At 44.1% G+C, this 24329-nt stretch overlaps 1 protein-coding gene across 1 annotated transcript; it reads left to right on the forward strand.

Annotated features, from left to right (window-relative positions):
* Positions 1-6812: 6812 nt before the first annotated feature.
* Positions 6813-23013, forward strand: LOC105938110 (TNF receptor-associated factor 3). Its single transcript, XM_012879734.3, has 14 exons — positions 6813-7084; positions 15819-15990; positions 16071-16236; positions 17603-17654; positions 17737-17841; positions 17935-18099; positions 18703-18780; positions 18881-18955; positions 19068-19160; positions 19258-19398; positions 20658-20832; positions 20915-21258; positions 21939-22130; positions 22213-23013. Exons 2-14 carry the CDS (start codon positions 15831-15833, stop codon positions 22246-22248), a joined length of 1782 nt encoding a protein of 593 aa, XP_012735188.2. The 5' UTR covers positions 6813-7084; positions 15819-15830; the 3' UTR covers positions 22249-23013.
* The last annotated feature ends 1316 nt before the right edge of the window (positions 23014-24329 follow it).

A 24329-nucleotide genomic window follows, 5' to 3' on the forward strand; every position in this document is an offset into this window, starting at 1 on the left:
GCTGCTGTCAATTGCATTCTTGGGATGGTAGGAGACTTCAATGGTGCAACCCTAGCCTTTGCCATGATCAATGTGCATTGAGTTTCAACAGTTTTAGATTGCAGCAACAGGTAGCTTGCCGTTCCATAGGCGTCCTCACTTGCATCAGCAAAGTGATGAAGCTGTGCGCACATTGGCACAGATCTGTTTACCCCAAACTTTTCAAGCTGAGATAGACTTGAAATCCACCTTTTACATATCTTTATAACACCGTCTGGCAGATCCTCATCCCAGCTATATTTCTGCCGACACATATCCTGTAGGATTCTTTTTGCAGGTGGTGATGTCTGGAGCAAGGAACCCCAACGGGTCAAAGATAGAGCTGACCAGGGAAAGCAGACCCCTCACAGTGTACGGTCAATTCCTGAGGTTGATCTTAAACCTGAACTGGTCTCACTCAGCACAACACTGAATGCCCAATGTCCTCTCCATTGGAAGATTATCTTTATCCAAGTCCAGATCCTGAAATCCTTGGGCTCTCTCCTTCTCAGGAATGGAGCTGAGCAACTTCCTGCTGTTGCTTGACCATTTAGTCAGTCGGAATCCACCTTTTGCTAAGAAATGAATACGTGAATGTGCCAAAATATTCTTCAGTTGAATAAAAACAAAACAGAAGTAATAATATTTGGACCAATAGAGGAGAGATCAAAAGTTAGCACACAGCTTCAGTCACTTCAGCTAAAAACCACTAATCAGGCCCGAAATCTGGGAGTAGTGATGGACTCAGACCTGAACCTCCAAAAGCATCTAAAGACAATTACAAGGTCGGCTTTCTATCACCTGAGGAACATTTCCAGGATTAAAGGACTGATGTCTCAGCAGGATCTGGAAAAACTAATCCATGCGTTTATATTTAGTAGAATTGATTACTGCAACAGTGTTTTCACAGGTCTGCCTAAAAAGTGGATCAGACAGCTGCAGCTGATCCAGAACGCTGCTGCCCGCGTCCTCACTAAGACTAAAAAAGTAGAGCACATCACCCCAGTTCTAAAGTCCTTACACTGGCTCCCTGTATCTCAGAGAATAGACTTTAAAATACTTCTGTTAGTCTATAAATCCCTTAATGGCTTAGCACCTAAATACATCAGACTTGTTATCAGTGTATTAACCATCCAGACCACTCAGGTCTTCTGGCTCCAGCCTACTCTGTATACCTAGAACACGAACCAAACACGGAGAAGCAGCATTTAGTTCCTATGCTCCAATTATCTGGAACAAACTTCCAGAAAACTGTAAAGGTGCGGAAAGCCTGAGTTCCTTTAATTCAAGATTGAAAACACATTTGTTTAGGATTGCCTTCAACTGTTCTAGTTAACTGAATCACCACTTTTTTGTTCTTGTTTCTATCTACATTTTATTCCTACTTGCTTTCATTCTGTTTTATTTTGCTATATTTTAATCATGTAAAACACTTTGCAATGTCTTTGTACTGAATTGTGCTATATAAATAAATTTGCCTTGCCTTGGCTTGGCTTACTCCTCAAGAACTCAATCTTGTCTTTATGCAATTCTCTCTTAAAATTTGTGGCAAACTGTGAGGCTGTGTTGCTCTACACTGCAACACACACAAGGGCTGGTGGCACCCTCTGGAAAAGTAGGTTGAGGTTTGAAGCTGTTTGTTATCTGTTTTTAGAGGCCTTACAGCTGTTGTAAACACCTTCTTTTGTTTGAGTGATGCCATGTACTATTGTTTTTGTTTTGAAGTCTCTTTAGTCAAGATGGTGGTATCTTTTAGGTTTCCATAGAGTGGGTGCAAAAGATATTTAACCTGATAGTTCAGAAAGTCAACAAAGTCTTTAAACTAAACTCTTTTCTTTGTCCTTTGTGGCAGGTCATGCTTTCTCCATGATTCCTCAAGTTTGTATGGCAGTTTCTTCGCCAATGCCTTTATATTAGCTGTGTTGTCCAAGTCTTCCAGATAGTTAATGTCCATCACTCGATATGAGTCAACGAACTGACAAACCGCTCTGCATCAGTCGGTGAAGTGAAGGTTTTCACAGTGTCATTTAAAGACACTTGCAGCTTGGCAGGAAAATGCAGGGAACACTTGGCTCCAGCTTCCACCAGCCTTTTCCTCACGGTGTTGAATGCCTGGCGCTGCGCTGAAACCTCCGCCGTGTAGTCTGGGAATGTGAAGACTTTCTGGCCGTGGTACAGCAGCGAGGTTTGTTGTCGACTCAGCCACAGAATATTCATCATGTCCCGGTCATTGTGCACTCTAGCGATGATGATCCGAGGTCGTTCATTGGGAAGTGGCTTGGATCTCAGGGCGCCCTATCTATTTTTACGGGCTTGGGAAAGTTGTCCTGTCCCAGCAGCTCTGAGATAAACTTTGAAACAGACTCTGCAGGACGGCCACCCTGTTCCCCTTCCTTGACGGCAACAATCCAAATGTTTTGTCTGCGCGAGCACCCTTCCAAGTCATTCACCTTTGTTTTAAGAAGACCGTTAGCCGCCGCTAGCTCGCTGCCCGCACGTTGCCTCTAGTGCCGAAACACGGGCATCAGTAGGGGACAGAGCCGCGTCTATGTCATGTAAACGGTGCCGGACCTACTGTGCTCTGTCTGCAGGGTTGTTAAACGAGCCTCAATGGAGTCCAGGCGACCTTCCAGTGATTTCTTGAGAGAATCCTTGCTGGCTTGCTGTGAGATAACTTGGCAAAGCCCATCAAGCGCTGACCCCACTGATTGCTTTAAAGCTGACCTGTGTTGGTAGCTGTGAGGTAAGTTTTGTATCAATTTTAATGTCCTACTGATCAGCTTGGAATATGTTATCTTCTTGGCTGCTTTGATATTTTTGCAAAATCTCCATCTTGGCATTAAACTCAGCTGACGCTGTCTGCATTGCAGAATCTGTAGGATGACGTTTCGTATGAACTGTCAGGGGAAACTTTCTTCCACCGGGATAAGTTGCTACACATAGCAGTGATCTCAGAGCATCAATGTTCCCACATTTTCACTTGCACATTAATAAATTATTGCTGATAAAAAATCTAAACTGTTGCGCTCCGGTCCAAGAGGTCACATGATTCGATTTTTACTGCTCAGCCAATCAGATCGCTGTATTGTCAGCTGAGCGCGTTCAACCACTTCATCATGGCTGCGCCCGTAAAGGGTTGTGAACATTTGTTTCCAGATGAAGAAAGGCCAATAATGGCATTTTCTGGCGCCAGTTGGCAAAGATCTTTATGGCAAGAAAAAAGAAATAGCCCAGTCCATCCATCATTAATTTTCTAACACACTTATCCCTGCTTGGTCCATGAGGGGCGCCGGTGCCGATCTCCAGCTGTCAATAGGCGAGAGGTAGGGTACAACGTGGACAGGTCGCCAGTCCATCGCAGGGCAGAAATAGCCCAGACTTTTGCCCAATTTACTGTGATATCACCAAGACCTGCTGCACTACGATAGCACAGGCGACAGGTGTCTTTGTGCCAAACGACTTATCCCCGGCAGAATTTGTATCCCCTGCATTGGGAGAGTGCTTGAAATCAATAAAACTTTTAACCTCCAGCTTTGTGAAGTCTAAATATTTTTAAACATCACATTCTAATAAAATGAAATAGATTTTTTTTAAACTCCTAATACATTGTTCTATTTTTAAAAGAGACACATCTCATTTTCTTAATATAGTTAATATATCTATGGTTCTTGGTTGAATTAAAATCTTATTAAATCTGATAATTTTGACTGTACCTTTATTCGGTGTTTATTTGATCACACGTGAAATCCGCTGTATATGATCTATTCATGCGGGTCTAGCTATCAAAAAAGAAAAAGAAAAAAGACAAACAAGTAATCAGCTGTGATGGACTCAGGAAGGTGAATTTGTGGTTTCAGCAGACAGACAATGCGACAATCTAATAACATAAAGCTAATATTTTCGTAACACATCTGGAAATGACCACAGAGCCGTTTTCTTTCTAATAACGTGTTATATTGAGTGATCAATCTAGTTTTAATCGACATAGCAATCCCTTACGATAGCACTAACAAGTGTTACATTTTCAGTTTTAACCCACTAACTGAACGATAATGTACAGTGGGGAGAACAAGTATTTGATACACTGTTGATTTTCCAGGTTTTCCCACTTGCAAAGCTTGAAGAAGACTGTGATTTTTATCATAGGTACTCTTCAACTGCGAGTGATGGAATCTAAAACAAAAATCCAGAAAAATACAATGTATGATTTTTAAATAATTTATTTCCTTTTTATTGTGTGAAATAAGTATTTGATACACCAGAAAAATTAAACTTAATATTTGGTACAGAATCCTTTGTTTGCAATTACAGACCACAGTTGAAGAGTACCTATGATAAAAATGACAGTCTTCTTCAAGCTTTGCAAGTGGGAAAACCTGGATAATCAACAGTGTATCAAATACTGTAACGACACCATTGCTATATTTCATTAAGAAAAGTAAAACATCTTAATTTCCACGCCTAATAGGTTGGAGATGAGGCGCAGTTGACTGGATTTATTGCAGCTGAATTCGCTCCCGATGCAGGGGATACAAATTCTGGCGGGGATAAGTCGTTTGGCTGTGCTATCCTAGCGCAGCAGGTCTTGGTGATATCACAGTAAATTGAGCAAAAGTCTGGGCTATTTCTGCCCAGCGATGGACTGGCGACCTGTCCAGTTTATACCCCGCCTCTCGCCCATTAACAGCTGGAGATACCGGCACCCCTCATGAACCCAACAGGGATAAGCGTGTTAGAAAATGAATGATGGATGGACTGGGCTATTTCTTTTTTCTTTGCCATAAAGATCTTTGCCAACTGGCACCAGAAAATGCTATTATTGGGCTTTCTTCATCTTGAAACAAATGTTCACAACCCTTTATGGGCGCAGCCATGATGAAGTGGTTGAACTCGCTCAGCTGACAATACAGCGATCTGATTGGCTGAGCAGTAAAAATCGAATCACATGACCTCTTGTACAGGAGCGCAACAGTTTAGATTTTTTATCGGCTATAACTTATTAATGTGCAAGTGAAAACGTGGGAACATTGGTGTTTTGAGATCACTGCTATGTGTAGCAACTTATCCCGGTGGAAGAAAGTTGCCCCCTGACAGTTCATACGAAAGTTCTTAAGGAGACGTCCTACAGATTCTGGCCTACGAACTATTAAAGCAGCGTCAACCGTTTTTGCTGAGCTTCAAACTCTGCCTCTCACTTCTTTCTTCAGCCTCTAGTTGAATCTAACTGAAATGCTTCTCTGCAGGCCACTCTGCTTCTTCCTTTTCTATGGCCAACTTAAAGCTGCAGCCTTTGCTTTTAATGAAGCCCTCTCCATTTCTGCCTTTAATCTCACAGAAGCTGATGATGAAACTGCGCGTCCACATTGTAATGAGGATCTACTTTTACCCCAGATGGTCAGCTTTGATGATGTAGACCTGCTATATGCAGGTGCTACTTGTGTGTCACATTCCTCAGCCTGCTCAGCACGTCTTATAACCTTTTTCATCCATCCTTCACAACTCCAAAAAAAGTTATCCATAGCATCATGCTTAGGTCGGAACCAGCTCTTTTGATCATATATATCCTTCCTTGTTCATTGCTTTCTTCAGACCAGAATTAAGCTCTTTAAATTCTTCTGGCAAGCCACCAAAATCCACACGAAGCTTATAGTGTTAACATGTCCTCCATTAATTGCTCAATTAGCTTCTTTAAGCTTGATAACTGAGCTAGATTGGACCTGCGTGCTTGGATTAGTTTAGCTTTGTGTTATTCTGCAGCTTTTTCAGTCATTTTTACAGTCTGTTTTCCACTTTTCTGTTCTTCCATAACAAGCTAAACTTCCACTTCTTTTCTATAATAATGATAGCAGCACCTTAGCATTTCGCTTCGTCTTCACACAGAGCAGCGCTTCTACCTTTATTATTATTATTATTATTATTATTATTATTATTATATTAACTCGGACATCAGCTCCAGCTGTCCTCGGTTGGTCCGCATCCATTAACGAGCCGTCACAACCCGCAGGTGTTGGTCGTTATCCAATTAACTCCTTCTCAAAGTCTCCGTGAAGTTTCCTTGCATAGTCCTAGTCGGTCAGACCGTTCCAAATTGGTTCAACCCGCGTAGAGCTACTTTTTCAACTAATGTGGTTTGGTTTCCTAAGTAATGAAACCATAAACTTGACGCTCTTATTTTCCCCTCTGTAATCCACTTGATCACAAAAAAACAAAACAAACAGGATCCTCTCCGTTAGGTTCGACCGTTTACTTCAAACGTATAAACGATACAGGTATGAAATATCCATAAAAAATAAAACAATAAAAGATTAGGAGAAATGTGAACGAGGTTAAAAAAAACTTTGTGGCTGTACACCAATTACCTGACTTACCTGAAGCAGAAGTCACACCCCTAATTATCCAGAAACCCGCTCATGAGTAACTAAATATGCACATTTGCTAAAGAACTTCAGTACAATTGCAAATATTACATATATGCCCGTGATATGTGAACCTTTTACTTACTTGTACATATATTGTTACTTATGAATTATATTTTTTATCTTAGCTTAAACTGAATGTAGGCTCCTACAGTCATTATGATTAAACATAACAAGAGCGGAGATGCATAAACACTATGTATGTGTGTGGCTCTCTTACGTTCATTTTTCTCTCATGTGGCCCCATCGGAACAATAATTGCCCACCCGTTTCTGATTAAAACCATAGACGTATAATGTGTTTGATTAAAACGGGCAAACAGCGCCCCTTGTGGCGCAGCGCTGTCTCTCCCTGGAGTCTCCGGGAAAGCTGCGCCCCCTGACGGTATGCTCCTCTTTGGGCAACTGGGGGATTTCCTGAGCGGAAACAGCGGAGGGGGTTTCCAGCTTGATCAGCCCAGGCCTCCCTGCTGGCTCTCTGAGGTGGACCCAGTAACTTTTCTCTGCCGAACTGACAGCACCAAGCGAACTCAGGGAGGTTCTGAGCGGAACTGGACCATGAGGAGTCCGCCTGAAGCCTGGAGGCTCCACGGCAGCGTCAGCGGAACGGCGACGGTTTGAATCCGCAGTGAATCCGCCGAGGAGACTGATGTGAGTCCACACACACACTGACACAGAGACACACACACACACAGGCGGTACATCACTAAGAGTGGAGGGACGTTTAGGGGCACGCACCAGACAAAACCAGCATATTGAACTGCTGACTGTGTGTGTTTAGTGTTTTAAACGGCTTTAATAAAGGAACCCTTTCACGAACGAGAGGAGCGGCGAAGCTAAAGAGGCTAGGCGCTCGCTAGCATTAGCAGTCCGTGTGTTTACATCCGCTGTCTGCTTCCAACTGATAAATAAATGGTTAATGTGAGGGCCGAGGGCCCCGGCCACCGCGACCAGGTGTGGGGGAGCCGAAGGAGCGTCTCTGTTGGCCATCTTTCATTTATTGGAGCGGCCGCGCCGTGTGGCGGTGTCTGCGGAGAGAATGCCTGCTGGGTCAGATGTCAGCTTTATAAGGTCAGGGCAGGGAAGGTTGAGCTCGTGCTCGTTGTGCAGAAGATGTCACCTGCTGTGTGTGACTCATGGACTGGAGGGAAGGAGGAGAAGCGTTCCCAGAAGCGGCGCAGATGTTCTGCTGCTCGCTACCAGAGAGCAGTGACAGCAGGCTGGGCGAGCTGGTGCTCCATCATTTGCCTGGCAGGCTGCTGGAGCGGGGAGGGGAGCGGAGGACGGCGTGTCTCTATGAGCTGTAGCAGGTCATCATCAGTAATCAACATTTAGTCCCCTGATCCGTGGTGACTGACGGGAAAAATACATCTTTTCTTATTCATTCTGTAAGGGTGGGAGGGGTGGCCTAGTAGGGAGCTGTGTGTCTGCATCATGGAGAGGCTGCAAAGGTCGCTGGTTTGAAACTCAGTGTGTCACAGAGTCCCTGAGCCAGACCCTTGACCACGGACTGCTGAGGCTGAGCAGCAGCCAGTGTGGCAGCACACCGCTCCCTGGAGGATGGGTTAAACGCAGACAAGTTTCCCCACCGTGGGACAGTAAAGGGAAATGTTTATTTTAATGCGTCAAAAAAGAACTGCCACCGTTTTTTGGATCCATAACCTCATCAGCCAACAGTTTGATCAAAATCCTACAAAAGTTTTGGACAAATGCTTTGATGCAAAGACGCGAATTGGTTTCTTCTTTTTCTCTTGGATTCAATGCTGCTACTTCTGCCAAAGACCCCACAGCACTGCACACGGGTCAGAATCGGCCGGTCTGCCTTCAGAAAACCAAATACTGGTGTTACTGGTCAGGAAAGGCCGCATCAAGGCAGCTCTACGTGTTATGGTTTGAGGACATTTGGTTCTGAAATGACCCAACTCTGTCAGGGCGTGCACGGCAGCAATGCTGGACAAAGGCATTTTAGGACCCGCCGGTTACCACGAGCCAGTCTGGGAGTGTTCTGGTAGACAGAACAGATTATGGCCACATGGGTTAGACTTTCAATATGAGACGTAAAGTCAGGACAGCTGGTCCTCTTGTTCTAATCCGTTGTTCTGCTCCTGGATATCAGCCCTCAGTGTATGTCCAGCCACCCAGACCTCACTGGATGAATGATAAATTGTTGAATGATGAATTATCCATTTTTAAAGGAAATGAATCAGTTAGATTCATATGGATCTGTCAGACTCTACAGAAATGATAAATGTTTTCTTGCAATGTACCGAATGGTGGAGGGACCTTTGATGATAAACAGTGCTCATAATCACATGGTGCATTTTGGAGATGTATTAATAAATGACTAGGCTATCGCTATTGGCCAGTTTCCCCTGGTCGGCTATCATGTGATCTGATTGGCGGGTTAAATGCTGAGGATTCTGTCATTTTCGCTGGTCGTTAAAGGAAGAGCGCACCGAACGCTCCCAGGAACAGCATGTACTGTCATGCTCTTTGTTTTGATGATAGTAAAAAATGAGATAAAGATTAGGGGCACGTGCTTTGCTGCAGAAAGGAGGACCATCGTGTGAATGCTTTATTTTCTTGTGGAATCAGCACTAGAACGTGTATGGCACCTGCAGCGAATGTTGCTTTCTGTTATTGGCTGTAGTCCTCAGGAAGAGAAGGAGGATAGGGCGGGTCAAAGCTCTCAGAGAAACCAAGGCGGGTATGGGCCCTTTAAGGTCTGCTCGGTGCTTCTGTCGTACGTAGATGTGGCGCGTGCATACATGGCACCGGGTTCTGTACGGCTGAGCTTTCCATGCCTTTTTCTTTACTGCCCCGTCGTTCATACGTTACCTGCCCTCGCTGTGGGGGGAGCAGGGGCCGCCCCCCGCCATGCACACGTTTCTCTGACTCAGTAACGCGCTCCCAGTGTTTCCAGAACCATACACGTCCTTTGATTCAACCCTGGCTTCTCTGAAAAACGCCGTGAAGCTCGTCGTCAGTCAGAGCCCCGGCTGGGGGCTGTAAGGATTGTGTTGGAGCTTGGTCTGCCTCAGCGCTCAGCCTGTCAGTCAGGGCTGCGTGTGATTGGTTCCTGACTGAACTAGACGTTGTGAAGCTTTCTGACTGCTGGAAGGAAGGATGAGGCAGAGCGGTATGAGTGGGAACATGACTGGCCCGGCTGACGGGCCTGGTTGAGCTGTTGTGCTGAGAAACTCAGCAGGCTTGGTTCCGGTTCTGGTGTTCTCACTAAACCATTTCAAACACCGCGTTCCCTTCTGTGACTGTAACAGCTGATCTGGTGCAGGAAAACCCCTCTGAAGGATCATTCCACTTTCTCTTTCTGCAAACCTATGATGCTTAGTCATGATGTTGTCTGCTTAATCTAAAGTTTACCCTTTGCCACCTGACTTTTGTCTTTCTTTGTGCTCCTTTGAATATTTTTTTTGTTTTATATGAACTGTATCTTTTGTGGCTACAATCATTACTTTACCTCCCTGCTGGAAATCCATTCAGAAACCCAGTGGCCAGTCCGAGTATTATTGAAGGCTTTTTGTGTGGTCATTTTTGAGTTTCAGTCTGCGACTGTGTCACGCTCACAAAGATAGAATGTGCTTGTGTTGCTAATGGAATCAATGGAAAAGCCCCTAACATCCCCACAGTTCAGCCCTGACAGGAAGTGTGCACTGTTTGTGTACGTGTGTGTCTGTGTGTGTCTGTGTGAGAGTTCACTGGCACTCACACATTCATACGTACTGTTCTGTTCTTTTAAGTTCTTCTTCAAAATTAGTTGAAATTGGGAAATTTACGATACTAAATAAACGTACAGATGGGTAGTTGATTAAAAAAAAATTTTTTTCGTTGAATTTCAGCAATTGAAAAAAACAAACACAGTTTTGTGCGGTAATCTATTAACATTTACTGCTAGTGTGCTCTCTGAATGTGGTTATAGGAGTTTGCTTTGATCAGGGGTTGTTATCTCACATTTCGTTAGAGTAAAATGGCCCAAACAAGGATTAAAACCACAATAGAAATAGCATGCAGTGTAAAATCTCTCAAAAATGAAAAGAAAACCTAATTTATAAAGCCTGTTTTGTGGTTTTTGTAAAAAATATATATATATTGAGGTCTATGTATTACTACGAACAGATGGTTTGTTCAGTTCGGTTTCTGGTGCTACCATTAAAACAATAATTAAATGACCGTTCTTATTAGCTGCTCTGTGAGAAAGGTAAGACAACAGCTTATATAACGTCTTAGAAAAACATTATAATTGTGTAAATAGAGGGTAGCAGCTTTGACTGTAACTTTAACTGGGTGCTAATCTTTCATGATGCCGATGGCTCTGGCCTTGCATCGGCTCTGGTAAATTTCTGAAAGGGCCGGTAAGCTGCAGTCGATTGTCCTCTGAGTAAACCTCTCCACCCTCAGCAACTCCTGTTTCTCTGCTCCTGTCCATCTGTAGAACCACACTGTGATGCAGGAAGGGGGCTGAGAGAGGCCGAAGACATGCGGCACAGTCTGAGTCAAACCCAGGACGGCTGTGTCCAGGACTAATGGAGCGTTCCTTTTGTCCTCGGTAGTTGGGATTCACGACCTCCGGGTGGGAAAATTTAACTGGAACGGTCCCAAAGTCGGTATTACGAGTCGGTGCAGCAGGATGGTACCTGACGTCGGCATTCATGATGGCTGCTACTCACAGCAACATTGAGTAAAACCTCATGTTTTGACTGTTTTAGCAGCTCTCTATTATTTATCTAGCATTTAGTCAGTCGTACAGGTGCTACCTTTCAGTGTTCATCAGACGAGATGTTTCAGCTAAGTTTATTTGTACAAAATATCGGCAAGAACACCATTATCGTCATTGTTTTAACAACATTGCGAGCGTCCATGTTTTTTCCTACTGTTTGACGGAGGGAAACTGGAACGCAAAAAGGCGGAGACGGCGTAATCTGCAACTCATGAGTTCTGCCCTCTGAGGCAGAAGGAGCGCACCGTAAGGCCTCCGTATACGGGTCGTGACAAGCTACCCCCGCACCACTGGCGCGCCTAGTTTAGTTTATTTATTTAGCACCAATCCACAACACATGTCATCTCAAGGCACTTTACAAAGTCAATTCAATCAAATCATCCAGAAAGATTGGTACATATTTTTCTAGCTAAGGAAACCCAGCAGGTTGCATCAAATCATTGACTTGTAGCATTCACTCCTCCTGGATGAGCGTGGAGCCGCAGTGGACAGTCGCTGGCATTGTGTCATTGACTTTGCGGCTATCAGTCATATAGGTGGGAGTGGTGGCCTAGTGGTTAGAGAGCTGTGCGTCTGCATCCTGGAGAGGCCCTAAAGGTCAGCTGTTCGAAACTCGGTCTATCACTCTGGGTCTCTGGCCACAGGCAAGGCAAGTTTATTTATAAAGCACTTTTCAGTAACAAGACAATTCTCTATCAACGTCAGGAGCACACCATTCCCTAAAGGTTGGGTTTAACGCAGAGATAGTAGGACTGTGGGATCGTAAAGGGATATATTATTATTATTATTATTATTTATTATTATTACTATACCGAGCATGCAGGTAACGACAGTGAAGAAAAAACTCTCTTTTTCATCTTCCATGAACAACTGAGGGTCTGAAAAGACAGCAGACATACAAAAAGAGCACAGAGCCATTGAGCCAGGAGTACCTTCAATGTGGGAGAAAAGTAAAAACATAATGGCAGCATTACCTCCTTTAGTGGCTTCATCTAGGAGAGGAACCTAGTTAAGCAGCTTAGAGCCAGTTTTCAAGTGTGTAGGATGGAAGAGGGTACATACAGCAGGGCTATTCCACAATTATTGAAGGCCGAACTGTCAGTAAGTGAAGATGTGTTAAAAGAAGTATTAAAGTAACTTTTTTATTGTTTTATTTTACTGCATAAAATCATATAATGAGCATAATCCCAATGTGTAATTCAAACAAAGACGTCGAGTGTTGAAAATGCTTTCATCTTTAATGTAAACGGAATGGTAAACTAAAATATTCCTCTTTAAAACAATGGTAGAACACCATAACATAGTGTAGCAACCCAAAGGATGCTCTTGAGACATGCTCTAGTGTTGTTAGGCTTGGGTTGTCATGGGACTGTTTTTATTACTTTTTCAGTTTAAGCTGTTGTTCCTTTTTCTGTTTATTGTTGTAGGGCTGCTGGAGGGGTGGAGTTAGATAGAGACGGTTCTGTTCCATGCCTCAAATGTTTGTTCTGATTAGTGACACCCTCTGTTTGGTCTGCATTGAGGGCAGTAAATCTGCCTTTGAGATGCTCTTTGCTGACCAGTAACTGAAGTGCAAATAAAGAAAAAAATCTGTCTTATTCTGAGTTCACACACATAACTTGCCATATTAGGTATCTTACTGTTGTACTTTAAAGTGTCAATGGCAGTTTCTGTGCCAGCTGTAAGATAAATCTCATTGTGGAATGAGTTTGAGAGAAATGAAACCTAATTTACAACTGGCCATTAGAAGGTAGTAAATGAACAACAAAAAAGGTTTAGCAATGCAGCTGGCCTGGGGCGACTTTCATTATCTCTGATTTTTATTTATTTATTTTTACAAATACATTGCTTTTAAGATCGGTTTCAAGCCCAGTCTTAAAAGTAGACAGGGTGTCTGCCTCACAGACGAAAACTGGGAGTTGGTTCCACAGGAGAGGAGCCTGATAGCTAAAGGATCTGCCTCCCATTCTACTTTTAGAGACTCTAGGAACCACCAGCAGACCTGCAGTCTGAGAGCGAAGTGCTCTGTTAGGAACATACGGGGTAATCAGAGCTCTGATATATGATGGAGCTTTATTATTAAGGGCTTTTATTAGGAGAATTTATTAACATGGAGTCAGTGGAGGGATGCCAAAATAGGAGAAACATGATCTCGTTTGTTTTCATCAGAACTCTTAGTGCAGTGTTTTGGATCAGCTAAAGATTTTTAACTGTATTTTTTTGTGGACTTCCTGATTTAAAAAAAAAAAATAATAGTCTAGCCTAGTAACAAATGCATAGACTAGTTTTTAAGCATCACTCCTGGACAGTATGCTTATATTTATTTTATTTATTCTTTTGATTTGGCAATATTCTTGAGATGAAGGAAGGAAATTCTAGAAAACTGTTTAGTATGGGCTTTAAATTACTAGTCCTGGTCAAAAATAACGGCATGTTTTTTTTTTTTTTTTTTTTACTTTATTACCAGAGGTCAATTTAATGTATTCTAGATTAAGGGATTGACTAAGGAGTTTCTTCTTCAAAGACTGGTCCAAAGACAACGTCTGAATTTAAAAGCAGAAAGTCATCCACTGTGTTGTACAGAAACCACACCTTTATCCACTTCCTGTTTGTATGCATACTCATTCCTGCCAGTGACGAGCTTATTGCTGTATCATCTGCAAACTTCACTGTGAAATTGCCATCATTGCGCGCTTGGGAGTCACGTGTTGGCAGTGTGTAGAGCAGTGGGCCGGGGACACAGCCCTGGGGATTGCCAGTGTTGAGGTTGACTGGAGACTATGGTCAAGAAGTCAAAATCCAGTTACAGTGGCAAGGCGTTTTGATCCAGTTGCAACCAGTTTGTTCACTGGTGATTGTTTTAAAGGTGAAGCTGAAGTCCAAAAGGAGTGAGCTCAAATAGGCGTCCCTACTTTTGTAGGTGAGAAAGAGCCTGATGAATCACGGTAGCTGTATCATCAGCTGTGAAGGGGTTCTGCCTATAAGCATACTGATGAGTCTTCTGCAGTCACTTTTTCTACATTTCATTATCACCAGCCTTTCAAAACACTTCATCTCTTTTGTAGTGAGAGTTATTTGGTCAAGGCGCTGTCTGGAGCTTCAGCTCATGGAGGACCGACGTTTTGAGAGATGAGGCACGGTAATTCTGGTTTTCTCCTGCCCTACTCGGCTCCTCCCTGCATGGATTACTTTCGTCCGCTATAGTGATTTAACTGGCCTAGAAAGGCCTGGAAAAGGGACACGCCTCCTGAGTCTTTATACAGAAAGACAGGTCAGCAGCTAAGAAGGGCGGACAGCAGACTGCCCTGTACTGGAAGAGGTGGATGGATGGACACTTCACAGACAGCTTTCAGTGTGAAATGAGAAAAAACTTTATATCTACGGGTCTGATACAGCGCGTCTGGGAAAGCTGACGTGTCCTTTTTCTATTTTATTTATTTATTTACCCTTCAGGCGTGGTTCATGGTTTGACAATAATAACATTTTTGATAAATTTTGGTTTGATCCACTTTGTTCATAGTGGTCCTTAATATTAATGTGTTCCTCTTCTTTTTTTCTGGACTTCCGCAGAGAAAACCCTCTCATTTCTCTTCACCCCGTTGCTAATCACTGAAAAGAGGGTCGTTCCCTGAAAACTTCTCTTGAGGCAGCTCGCATAGGCCTTACTCCTCAGAAGGTCCGCAAATACCCGGGCGGGTAAAACTCTCGAAAGTGGGCGTGGCCGAGCGGCCGTTACGAGCCTGTGGACGTGGGGCTTTATTGGAATGCTGGCCTGGGACACCCAGGATGTTGAAACTATCTGTCATTAAAACTGGGAGCGGATGCACAGAGTCCTTTAGAACCTGACCCAAAACCTTCCCTGGGCCTACAGCTTCATGGGGATTTATTTTCTGTCGTGTCCTCCTGTCACACAGAAAGGAGGTTGTCAGGTGGTGTTGGTGGCTTCAAAGTGTCTCTGCACACATATTTCTGTTTACCCTGCTTATGGTCTCTTTGTGCCAGGGCAGGCCAGGATGTAAAGTAATTTGTGCATAGTATAGAGTAAATGAAATGAAAATGCTGATTTTTGGGAAAGAAAAATCATGAGTGGTAACTACTTTATTTGTAACTGGTGCGTCTAAAGCGGTCCACATGAGCCCCAATAGAGCCTTGGCTCAGTAGTCTGGGTATGAAGAGAGCAAAACTGGATTAGTACAAAGTGGCTAAAGAACAAAGTCATCAGCAGCCAGAGCAATTTCCACAGCTTTACAAAACAAATAGAAATACAGAAAATAGAGAGTCCCACCAATAGCCTCGCTTATTTTCCTTCACTCTCTCAGATTTGGAGATTAGATGCTAGGTTGGTTTACCAGCCAGTAGATTTTCCCACCTTTCAGCATCTCTGGGTGTCTTTGGTCAACCACACCTTGACAACAAAGATGAAGTTATTGAACAATGTGATCAGTATTCATTCACATATATAGGAGAACTCAGCAGTTTTTCCAGAGAAAATCTGCTTCCTTCCAGGATTCCAGGTCCAATTTGCTGTTTGAACAGTTGTGATTTGTGTTTTTTTTACATGTTCCTGCCAGTGATTTGCTGGAGCTCAGTGAGCATAGAGACTGCACAGTCAGGCGTGAAGATGAAGCGTTTCTCTGTCTGTGTGTTAAGCCTCCTCAGGTCATGTCATCAGGGAGAAATGCTAATGGGAGGGAAGTGCAGATACCCCTTCAGCAGGTGGCGCCTTCAGTTGTTGCTCCCCTTTCTTCTACCCTCGCCATCACGTCAGCCTCCCACCGCTCAGCCAATCCCTGGTCTCCGTGCGATCTCACTCCTCAACAAAGTAAATATGTGAAAAATCGTATCCTATGGTGCGTCTGCCTTTTGTCTTGTTTGAAGCCTCCTCTATCTGTGTTTGTCCAGGTGCTCCTGCAGGCTTCCAGCCTCTTCATGGAGGGTTTAGAGATCATTTCGTTGAAAAGCCTGAGGCCAAATACTGCTGCGAGGCGTGCAGGCGGGTCCTGTGTGAGCCCCGCCAGACTGAGTGTGGACACCGTTTCTGTCAGAGCTGCATCAACGACATCCTCAGGTGAGCAGCACAGGGTGAGGTTCTTCTGGGTTTGGCTGAGGGTGTTTTGGCAAATTGACCAAATCATCTGAATGTCATGCTTCCTAGAAATGAACCGACACGCACTAAACCTTCTTAGTGAGGAATCTGTTTATCATGGTAGCCATAGATCATGGTGGGTAGAGGTTTATGCCAGCAGGAGATGCATAGAGACCCACGGCCTCCTTTACCTTGATCAAGGACCGTTTACAGGAGTGTTCTCAAAGTCACTGCTGCTATCCTGCATGTAGTAGACCCTTCTTTAGTTCCACACAACTGAATTAAATAAATAGTTGATTAGAACCGCAGTACTTAATAACATTATGAGCGGTTAATTCAGCCAATTGATTAAGGCACATATTGTAAAAGGCTCAGGACACCGGGCCGTGCAGCAGGACAACGCTGTGCTGGCACACAGCAGCAGGTCACAGGGTAACAGAGCTCTGCCAGGCAGCAGCACCTGTGCAAAGGAGACAGTAGCTACCTTTACATGGACAAAAGTAATCTGAGTAAAAAAAACGTTGTGTTAACACACCAATCGGAACATGATGATCAGGTTAAGCTCAATCAAAATGAAACTGTAATCTGAATGAGAGGCGTGGTTTATGGCCATTGATAATTTGATCAACGTGTATAAAAGCTTGTCAGGCTCAAGTTATTCTGAATGTGGCAAACTGACCCGAGTGTGCATGTGCAGCCGAGGTAAACATGACGTATTTCTGCGTTGTTGAGTGGCGGAAATACGTCAGGAAGCAAAACTGTCTGGGCTCCCCATACAACCTTTCTCTTTGAAACATTAAGAGCTCAAAATTATTATTTATTCAGTAAACTTTCAACCATAATTAGAACCTTGTGCAAGTCCAGCCTGGGCACTCAGAAGACCAAAAACTTGTATAATACTGCTTTGTTTACTGTTTTTATTTAGAAAAGACAGAAGTTCTTCTGTGTTTTTTTTTTAGGGGAATTTGATATCTGTGCTTGTTAGAGTGTTTATATTCTGAATGAAGTCAGGTGTTAGTTGATTGTGTGCCAATATAAACGGTACAGTCTGATTATTTAATCCGAATACCTTTTAATCCGTTCTGTTCATGTAAACATAGCTAATATCAGGGATGCAAATAAAGCATAAAAACCTCTCAGTAAATTGTGTTTAAATGTCTCTTTTTGTCCTTCAGGACATTTAGCCGACACCTTTCAGTCATTTAGTCCACACTGAAGTAATAAAACAGGTTGGCAACAATGGGGTCATACAGCATGTCCACATCTAGCCTCCCTGTCAGTTCTTGTTGACCACGTGCGGGCAGACTTTATAAAACCCCTCTTAACTTTGTCCTCTCTCCTCCTGCAGTCACCCTAACCCCGTGTGTCCGGCTGACATGGAGCCTCTGTTCAAAGACAAGGTGTGCAGAAAAGCAAGGCAGAGCCGCGGCATGTTGCTCTGATCATCAGACAGTTGTCTAACTCGTCCTCTTTTTGTTTCAGATCTTTAGAGATGTGTGTTGCCATCGAGAGATTATGGCGCTGAAAGTCTTCTGTCGGAGTAAAGCTAATGGCTGTCAGGAGCAAATGAGTCTGCAGCAGATACCTGTGAGCACACACCAATTTCAGTAACACCGTCCAGTCGGATAGAAGGTCCAGCCTGTGTTGTGCCTACCCCCCGTGTCTCCTTTCTGTCCCCAGGACCACCTGAACGTGTGTCCGTTCTTCGAGGTTCCCTGTCCGCTGGGTAAATGCAAAGAGAGGGTGATGAGAAAGGAGATTCCTGAGCACCTGGCGTGGAAATGTAAACACAGGGAGAGCACTTGTGAATTCTGCATGACCAAGATGCCTTTGACTGACCTACAGGTGGGAAAAGCTCTTTATTTCCTGAGCAGTGTGGTTATATAACGCGTAGTCATGAGCAGACAGGCACTCACCAGATATGTACTAAGGGCACAGATCAGGGAGCTGGCTGGGTCCCTTACAGCGTAAGAAAAGCTTACCTGACTCATAACCTATAGATGCTCCCGCAATTAAATTCTGTCATTTTCTCTAATAAGCTCCTGTTCTGCAACGCCTGCCAGCTTTACTCTGAAATGTTAAAATGTTTGTCTATCTATTTTAGCAGAATAGTCTGCTCCGCCCTCAAGTATCTTGCAGCCCAACAAGTTGTCTTCTTTCTTGCGCTGGCTGCTAAATGTGGGTTTCAGAAAACAAAGGGGGTTGACTAGAAATGCAGGCCACAGTTTCACATTATCTTATTTGCAAACGGTATTGGAAAAAATGATGGATCGTTTTCCTCTCACTCAGAACAATGAGCTGCTATGTTTCGTTCTATCACATAAAATCCTAATAAAGTGCATGAAGGTTTGAAGCTGCAGTGCAAAGTGCTGCAGAAAGCTGCTGGTCTGGTAGCGTGAGCTCGCACCTCCTGGATTGAACTGTTTTTTTTGTCAACCTGTTTTCCAGAAACACAAAGAGACCATGTGTCCGTCGTTCCCTGTGCCCTGTCCCAACCACTGCTGCTCCTCCCTGCTCCGCAGCGAGGTACAGAGCCCCCCCTGCCCTCTCTTGGCCCCTTCAAACACAATGATAATGTCAGCGTTGAAGAGATGCACTGATTGGCTGACTGTTTGTGTTGTTTTAGCTAACCAGCCACCAGCATGACTGTCCCAAAGCCCAGGTCAGCTGTCTGTTCCACCGCTACGGCTGCACCTTCAAGGTGACTCCTCCTTTGACTTATCTTCTCCTCCAATCTGTCAGATGAGCTTTTTGCACAATGTTTCATCAGCTTTGCATTGTCAGTAGCTCATGTGCTGTTTACTGTGTCTCAGGGCTTAAATCAAGATATGAGGCAGCATGACTCAACCTTCGTAGCTGAACATCTAAGAATGATGGTCAAAGGGAACTGCTTGTTGGAGAACAAGGTACCCGGTGTAACCAAATGAGCGTAATCAAGGCAAAATGAAGCGGATGGGTTAATGTTTCTGAAAGCTGCGGGCTGAAGACCGTCTGTGATTCTAGGTGGAGAACGTGAAGGAAGAGCTGATGGAGAGATGTAAGGTACTTCCTGCTCTCAGCAGCCGACTGTCCGAGTTAGAGAGCCAGAACGAAGAGCTGCGAGAGAAGAACCGACAGACGGAGCAGAAGCTGGCCACCATGCAGGTACTGTTCCTAGGTCACAGCTCCTCCTGTGTTACCATGGGCCGCCTCCATCCTCACCACGCTTTTCACATTTTTATCTACAAAAGATAAAAATAAAATGCACCATTATCCCCCCACTTCAAAACCAGCTGCTACCTTGTGTGGGTCTATCGCATAAAATCCCATTAGAATACCTTCTGTGTTTGTGGTTACAACGAGACAAAATGGGAAACGGTTGGAGGAATAAAACTTTAACAGCGCTGTGGATAAAGTTTTTGTACTTACTCAGCTCCGGTTTGTTGATGTTTCAGACCAATTACAACCTTGCAATATTACATCCTTGCTAAGTAAACACGTTGAACCTGACTGGATCTTGGAGGGGATTTCTTCACATAGATCTAGAATCGACACAAACCGAAACGACAGTAAGAACAGAGCACAAAAAAACTGAAGGTGCTAGAAGGCCGTTTTCTTTTAATTAGAGTATTAAAGGGCACAGTAACGGGGTTTATCAGGAGTGTTTTTCAGGAAGCATGTGAACTACACAGGAGGCAGTAGGCCTCTCCTAGCTTCCCGTTAATCAAACAGGTTTTAAAATCAATGTGGTGGGAGTTTAAGACAGAAAAGATATGCTCACGGTGTCTGGTTGAACTGGGGTTTTCCTCAGGCTCGGATTTCACTAGGCTTCAATAATGAAGGTTACACAGCAGTCATAATGGAAAGATTTTAAACAGGATTATTTTGGAGATAGTTGTGCACCTGATCAAAACCTGACCGTCACATGAGGAAGCATTTAATGCCATTTAAGGAGCAAACTCTTTAAATGGAATCAGAAACAGGACCTGGAAAGCTTTGGTAGGACTTGAAACACCTTCTAAAGTAAAACCAGATCCTGGAAGAGTTTATTGCAGGGCTGAGGCAGCTCAAGCTCAGGGGCGGTGATGAGGGTGGACAGGATTCTTCGCCAGATGAGGACAGCTGATTTGCTCTCTCGGGAGGCATTTCCTAGAAATCCTAATCCCACTTTCCTGTAACCTTAGCCCAACTTCTCAGATTGCCAACATCCATGTCACCATGAAGACTTTACAGTCAATAAAACATAATTCCAAGATGCAAAATATTGCAGGCAGTGGCTCTCAAGCCAAGAAGAGTGAAGGCAACATTTGGGCGTGCCTGGATATTTATTGGGATCAGAAACCCAAGAGTCCGGTTCTTGGATTGTGTTGAGGCTTTCTGTGTTCTGCAGACTAAAACATCCAAGCCTCTCTGTGTTGTCTTAGAAACTGATGAGCTCGCATTCGGAGAAGCTGCTGGAGTTGGAGATGGAGCTCCGTTCATTTCGGGTGCTGAGAGAAGAGGTGGAGACCTTACGAGGGACGGTGGAGAACGTTCGGACGCGGCTCAGCACCTTGGAGCAGGGCGGACGGAGTGGATCTGGCTCCACTCATACTCTCGGTCAGTTAAAGCGCTGGCTTTTGATAGCCGAGTGTTGGACCAGTTAATCAGGAACTCACGGATGCATTTCTCCTCTTTGTAGCGTCTTTGGAAACCCAGCTCAACCGACACGACGACATGCTGAGTGTCCATGAAATCCGGTTGGCTGACATGGACTTGAGGTTCCAGGTACTGGAGACGGCTAGCTACAACGGGACTCTAATCTGGAAAATCCGCGACTACAAGAGGCGGAAACAGGAAGCCGTGGCAGGAAAAACGCTATCGCTGTACTCGCAGCCATTTTATACCGGATATTTCGGCTACAAGATGTGCGCTCGGGTTTACCTGAATGGAGACGGCATGGGCAAGGGGACACACCTGTCGCTGTTCTTTGTGGTGATGAAGGGCGAGTACGACGCCCTGCTGCCCTGGCCCTTCAAACAGAAGGTACTGTCTGCTTTCTGTGTGTTTGTAAAGTCTTCAGTCTTCACATCATTGATGTGTCAGGTTGCTAGAGAGGCACCGATCAATTTGTAAAGCCCTGACATAACTATACTACTTTAAGGTGATTCCAGATTTTCTTTACGAAGTATAGATGGCAGCAAAATCTCCTTTTCTTTGGGGATAAATTGAAAATGTAACTGTGCTTACCATGTGATGGTTCATATTTAGTCTGGAAAACTATGGGGTGTGATCTCAACTGTTCTCCAGGTCTAGAAAAGCATGGATAAAAATTGAGAATAGAGAAATATTTATTTTTTATACTTTATTCTCTATCCCATTAGCAAAATCTCCTTCCTTTCTTCCTTGGGTCTTTGCTTTCTCACCTCCTTCCGTCATTCCTACCTTCCTATTTTCCGACATTTCCTTTTTATCCTCCCTTTCAACCTCTCTTTAGTCCTTCCTTCAGTCCAACTTTTCATATCTGTCCTCCCTCCCTTGTGTCCTTCCTCCCTACTTTTTATGGTAACATTTTAAAATACAACTCTGGAATCTGGAACCGGCTGCTGCAACATAGAACCGTCCAGTTCTGCTCTCCGGCGGATTTCTCTGTGCATGTTTGGTCGTTTTTTTTTATGCTTAGACGTTGAAATGAGCTTTTCTGTAAACGTGTGTGTGTTTGTCAGGTGACTTTGATGCTGATGGACCAGGGTCCTTCCAGGAAACACCTGGGGGACGCCTTTAAGCCCGATCCAAACAGCAGCAGCTTCAGACGTCCCACAGCAGAGATGAACATCGCCTCTGGCTGCCCTCTGTTTGTGGCTCAAAGTCTCCTGGAGACGGGCAGCTACATCAAAGATGATACCATCTTCATCAAGGTGGGGCATAATTTGCAGCACCTTTATTAAGAAGTCAAACTAATGGTTGCTGAACATATGTGTTGATCCCTTTGATTGGCAGGTGACAGTGGATACATCTGACCTCCCTGACCCATGATATTAGGAACTTATTTGTCCGATATCACCTCACCAATGCAAGATCTGCACAGCCAGGACTAATGGGAAGGATCAGTGATGCTGGAGGCTCCTCAGGCTGAAGGACAGGAAGCAGCCAATCAGAATGCTCCCCGTCTTCTGATTGTTATATGGACTGCAGAGCTGTGTGTGTGTCTGGTTGAATGTGAATTGATCTGTTGTGACGTCACCATGGTGACCTTATCCAGAACCAACATGCCCATCACAGTGGGGGCGTTGTTGTCACTCACTCCTGACGTGCATTAAGCCCGACTTCCTGTTTAATACCCGCTTACTGGGTGATGCTGGGAAACGTGCCACAGTTGCAGAGGAAGTTTTGAAACTCCAGTTCACAGCAGAACAGATCAGCACCACTGGATCAGACGAAGGTCAGTACAAAGCCATAAACTGAGCAACGAGGTGGCTGGAGCTCCTAAGCCAGAACATGCTCAACTCATTCAGACTGGTTTTGTCAGGCTAACTAGCTGATGTCACACTAGCACTATTTTTTTTTTTAACCTCATATCCTAACTAGTTTGTTTTTCTTCACTAAGCGTTTTCAGCCAGCCTAGCATGTCTCATCCTGCTCACCTGGTGACTGGCCAGACCTGAAGCAGCTAACCAGCATCTGTACGCCCTCTGGCTCAGCGGCTCTGAGTCAGTCAAACTGTTTGGTTGGTTCAGGTTTTCATACAATCAAACTGACAGGGTAGTTGGGCTTGACCTGTGGTTCGTAGCTCACTTTTATTACTTCTAGAGCTTTCTTGGAGGGAGAAAAAAACAGCCTGTCCGCAGTAAATACCGAACTCCATCCGTGAAACCGTTGAACTGGATCAGACAGCAGCCTTCAGTCCACGGTTCAGAGGTTCACTGTCCAGGCTGATTCTCACACCCTCTAGAAGTCTATAAGGGTCCACAGCAACAGCACTGAGCTGAGGCAAAGAACGACGCGACTCCAGGGGACCAGAGACGGAGACGTCAGTCCGGTCCCTGCAGGAGCTCCCAGCCTCTGCGGCTTCAGTGACTTTTCCAGTGTTGGCCGAATTCATCCAACGTTCTCCATACATTTGCACAGTTTTAATGTTTGTTGAAGTGTAAAAATAAAAAAATAAAGAAGAACAATCTTTGTCATGTGTGAACTAACATATGTTAGACAAGAGGAAATTCAAGGGTTCCACCTTAGACATTAAAGACGGTTACTTTGACATCTTCTCCTGAAAATGACTGAAACAGGTCAGATCCTCTGAGCACGCTGTCTTGTTCAGGCTCATGGGAAGGTGGAGCAGCTTCTCAGGGCAAATAGCCAGCAGTTATGTTTTATCTATTTACAGCATCACAAAGAGGTTAAAACATTTTACACCATTCACACGTCCTTCATGTAGAACATAATCCAATCCACTTAGTAGTGTTGAAACTAAGTAGCATTACCAGTATCAATTTGATTAATATTTAAACTGTTGACAAATATTTCTGAGTCCACACATGATGGTTTTTATCAACGTTCAACTGTGTGGAGTTTAAAATACACTATAATGGAATTTTTTTTCATCTATAGCTTCCTTCGTTAGTAAAAGACGTAAATTTCAACAAAACTGATAATTCTGCCAATGATGTTAGGAAAGCAGGGACACATTTGGATGGATGGATGTTAAATCCCTGCTCCTACAGGACAGATCAGTCCTTCACAGGCCAGAGAACCTTTAAAATCACTCATCATCCATCAAGTCAAAGCAAAGAGACCAACAAAATCTTAACCAGAGTGTTAAGCGAGAAATCAGCTGGAAAGGACAAAGCAGAAAAAGTTTTTTGCTCGTTTATAGAGAAAATTTACTTGGTGGGTTGAGAGCACATTAAAAAGGAACACAAAACACAGATTTCATAGGTATGATACTATGTCATCCTCATGAGAAAACTAAGAATCCTACCGTATTGTTACAGTTGTGGTCGAAATAAGAGTGGTCCAGCATCACCAACCAGGCCACTTTTTGTTTTTTGGTAAAAATTCTGTCTACATACCCGTAGGTGTAGTAGTGCAAAAGGAAACCAACAGCCCTGACATGAATG

Source organism: Fundulus heteroclitus, unplaced genomic scaffold (genome assembly GCF_011125445.2).
Source record: "Fundulus heteroclitus isolate FHET01 unplaced genomic scaffold, MU-UCD_Fhet_4.1 scaffold_425, whole genome shotgun sequence".
Taxonomy (NCBI): Eukaryota; Metazoa; Chordata; class Actinopteri; order Cyprinodontiformes; family Fundulidae; genus Fundulus; species Fundulus heteroclitus.

Bases quoted from the DNA above. Each gene is read 5' to 3' on its own strand.
- LOC105938110 (XM_012879734.3), top strand. From the start codon at position 15,831: ATGTCATCAGGGAGAAATGCTAATGGGAGGGAAGTGCAGATACCCCTT. The intron at 15,991-16,070 runs GTAAATATGTGA...GTGTTTGTCCAG, and splicing joins CGATCTCACTCCTCAACAAA to GTGCTCCTGCAGGCTTCCAG. The intron at 20,833-20,914 runs GTCAGTTAAAGC...TCCTCTTTGTAG, and splicing joins TGGCTCCACTCATACTCTCG to CGTCTTTGGAAACCCAGCTC.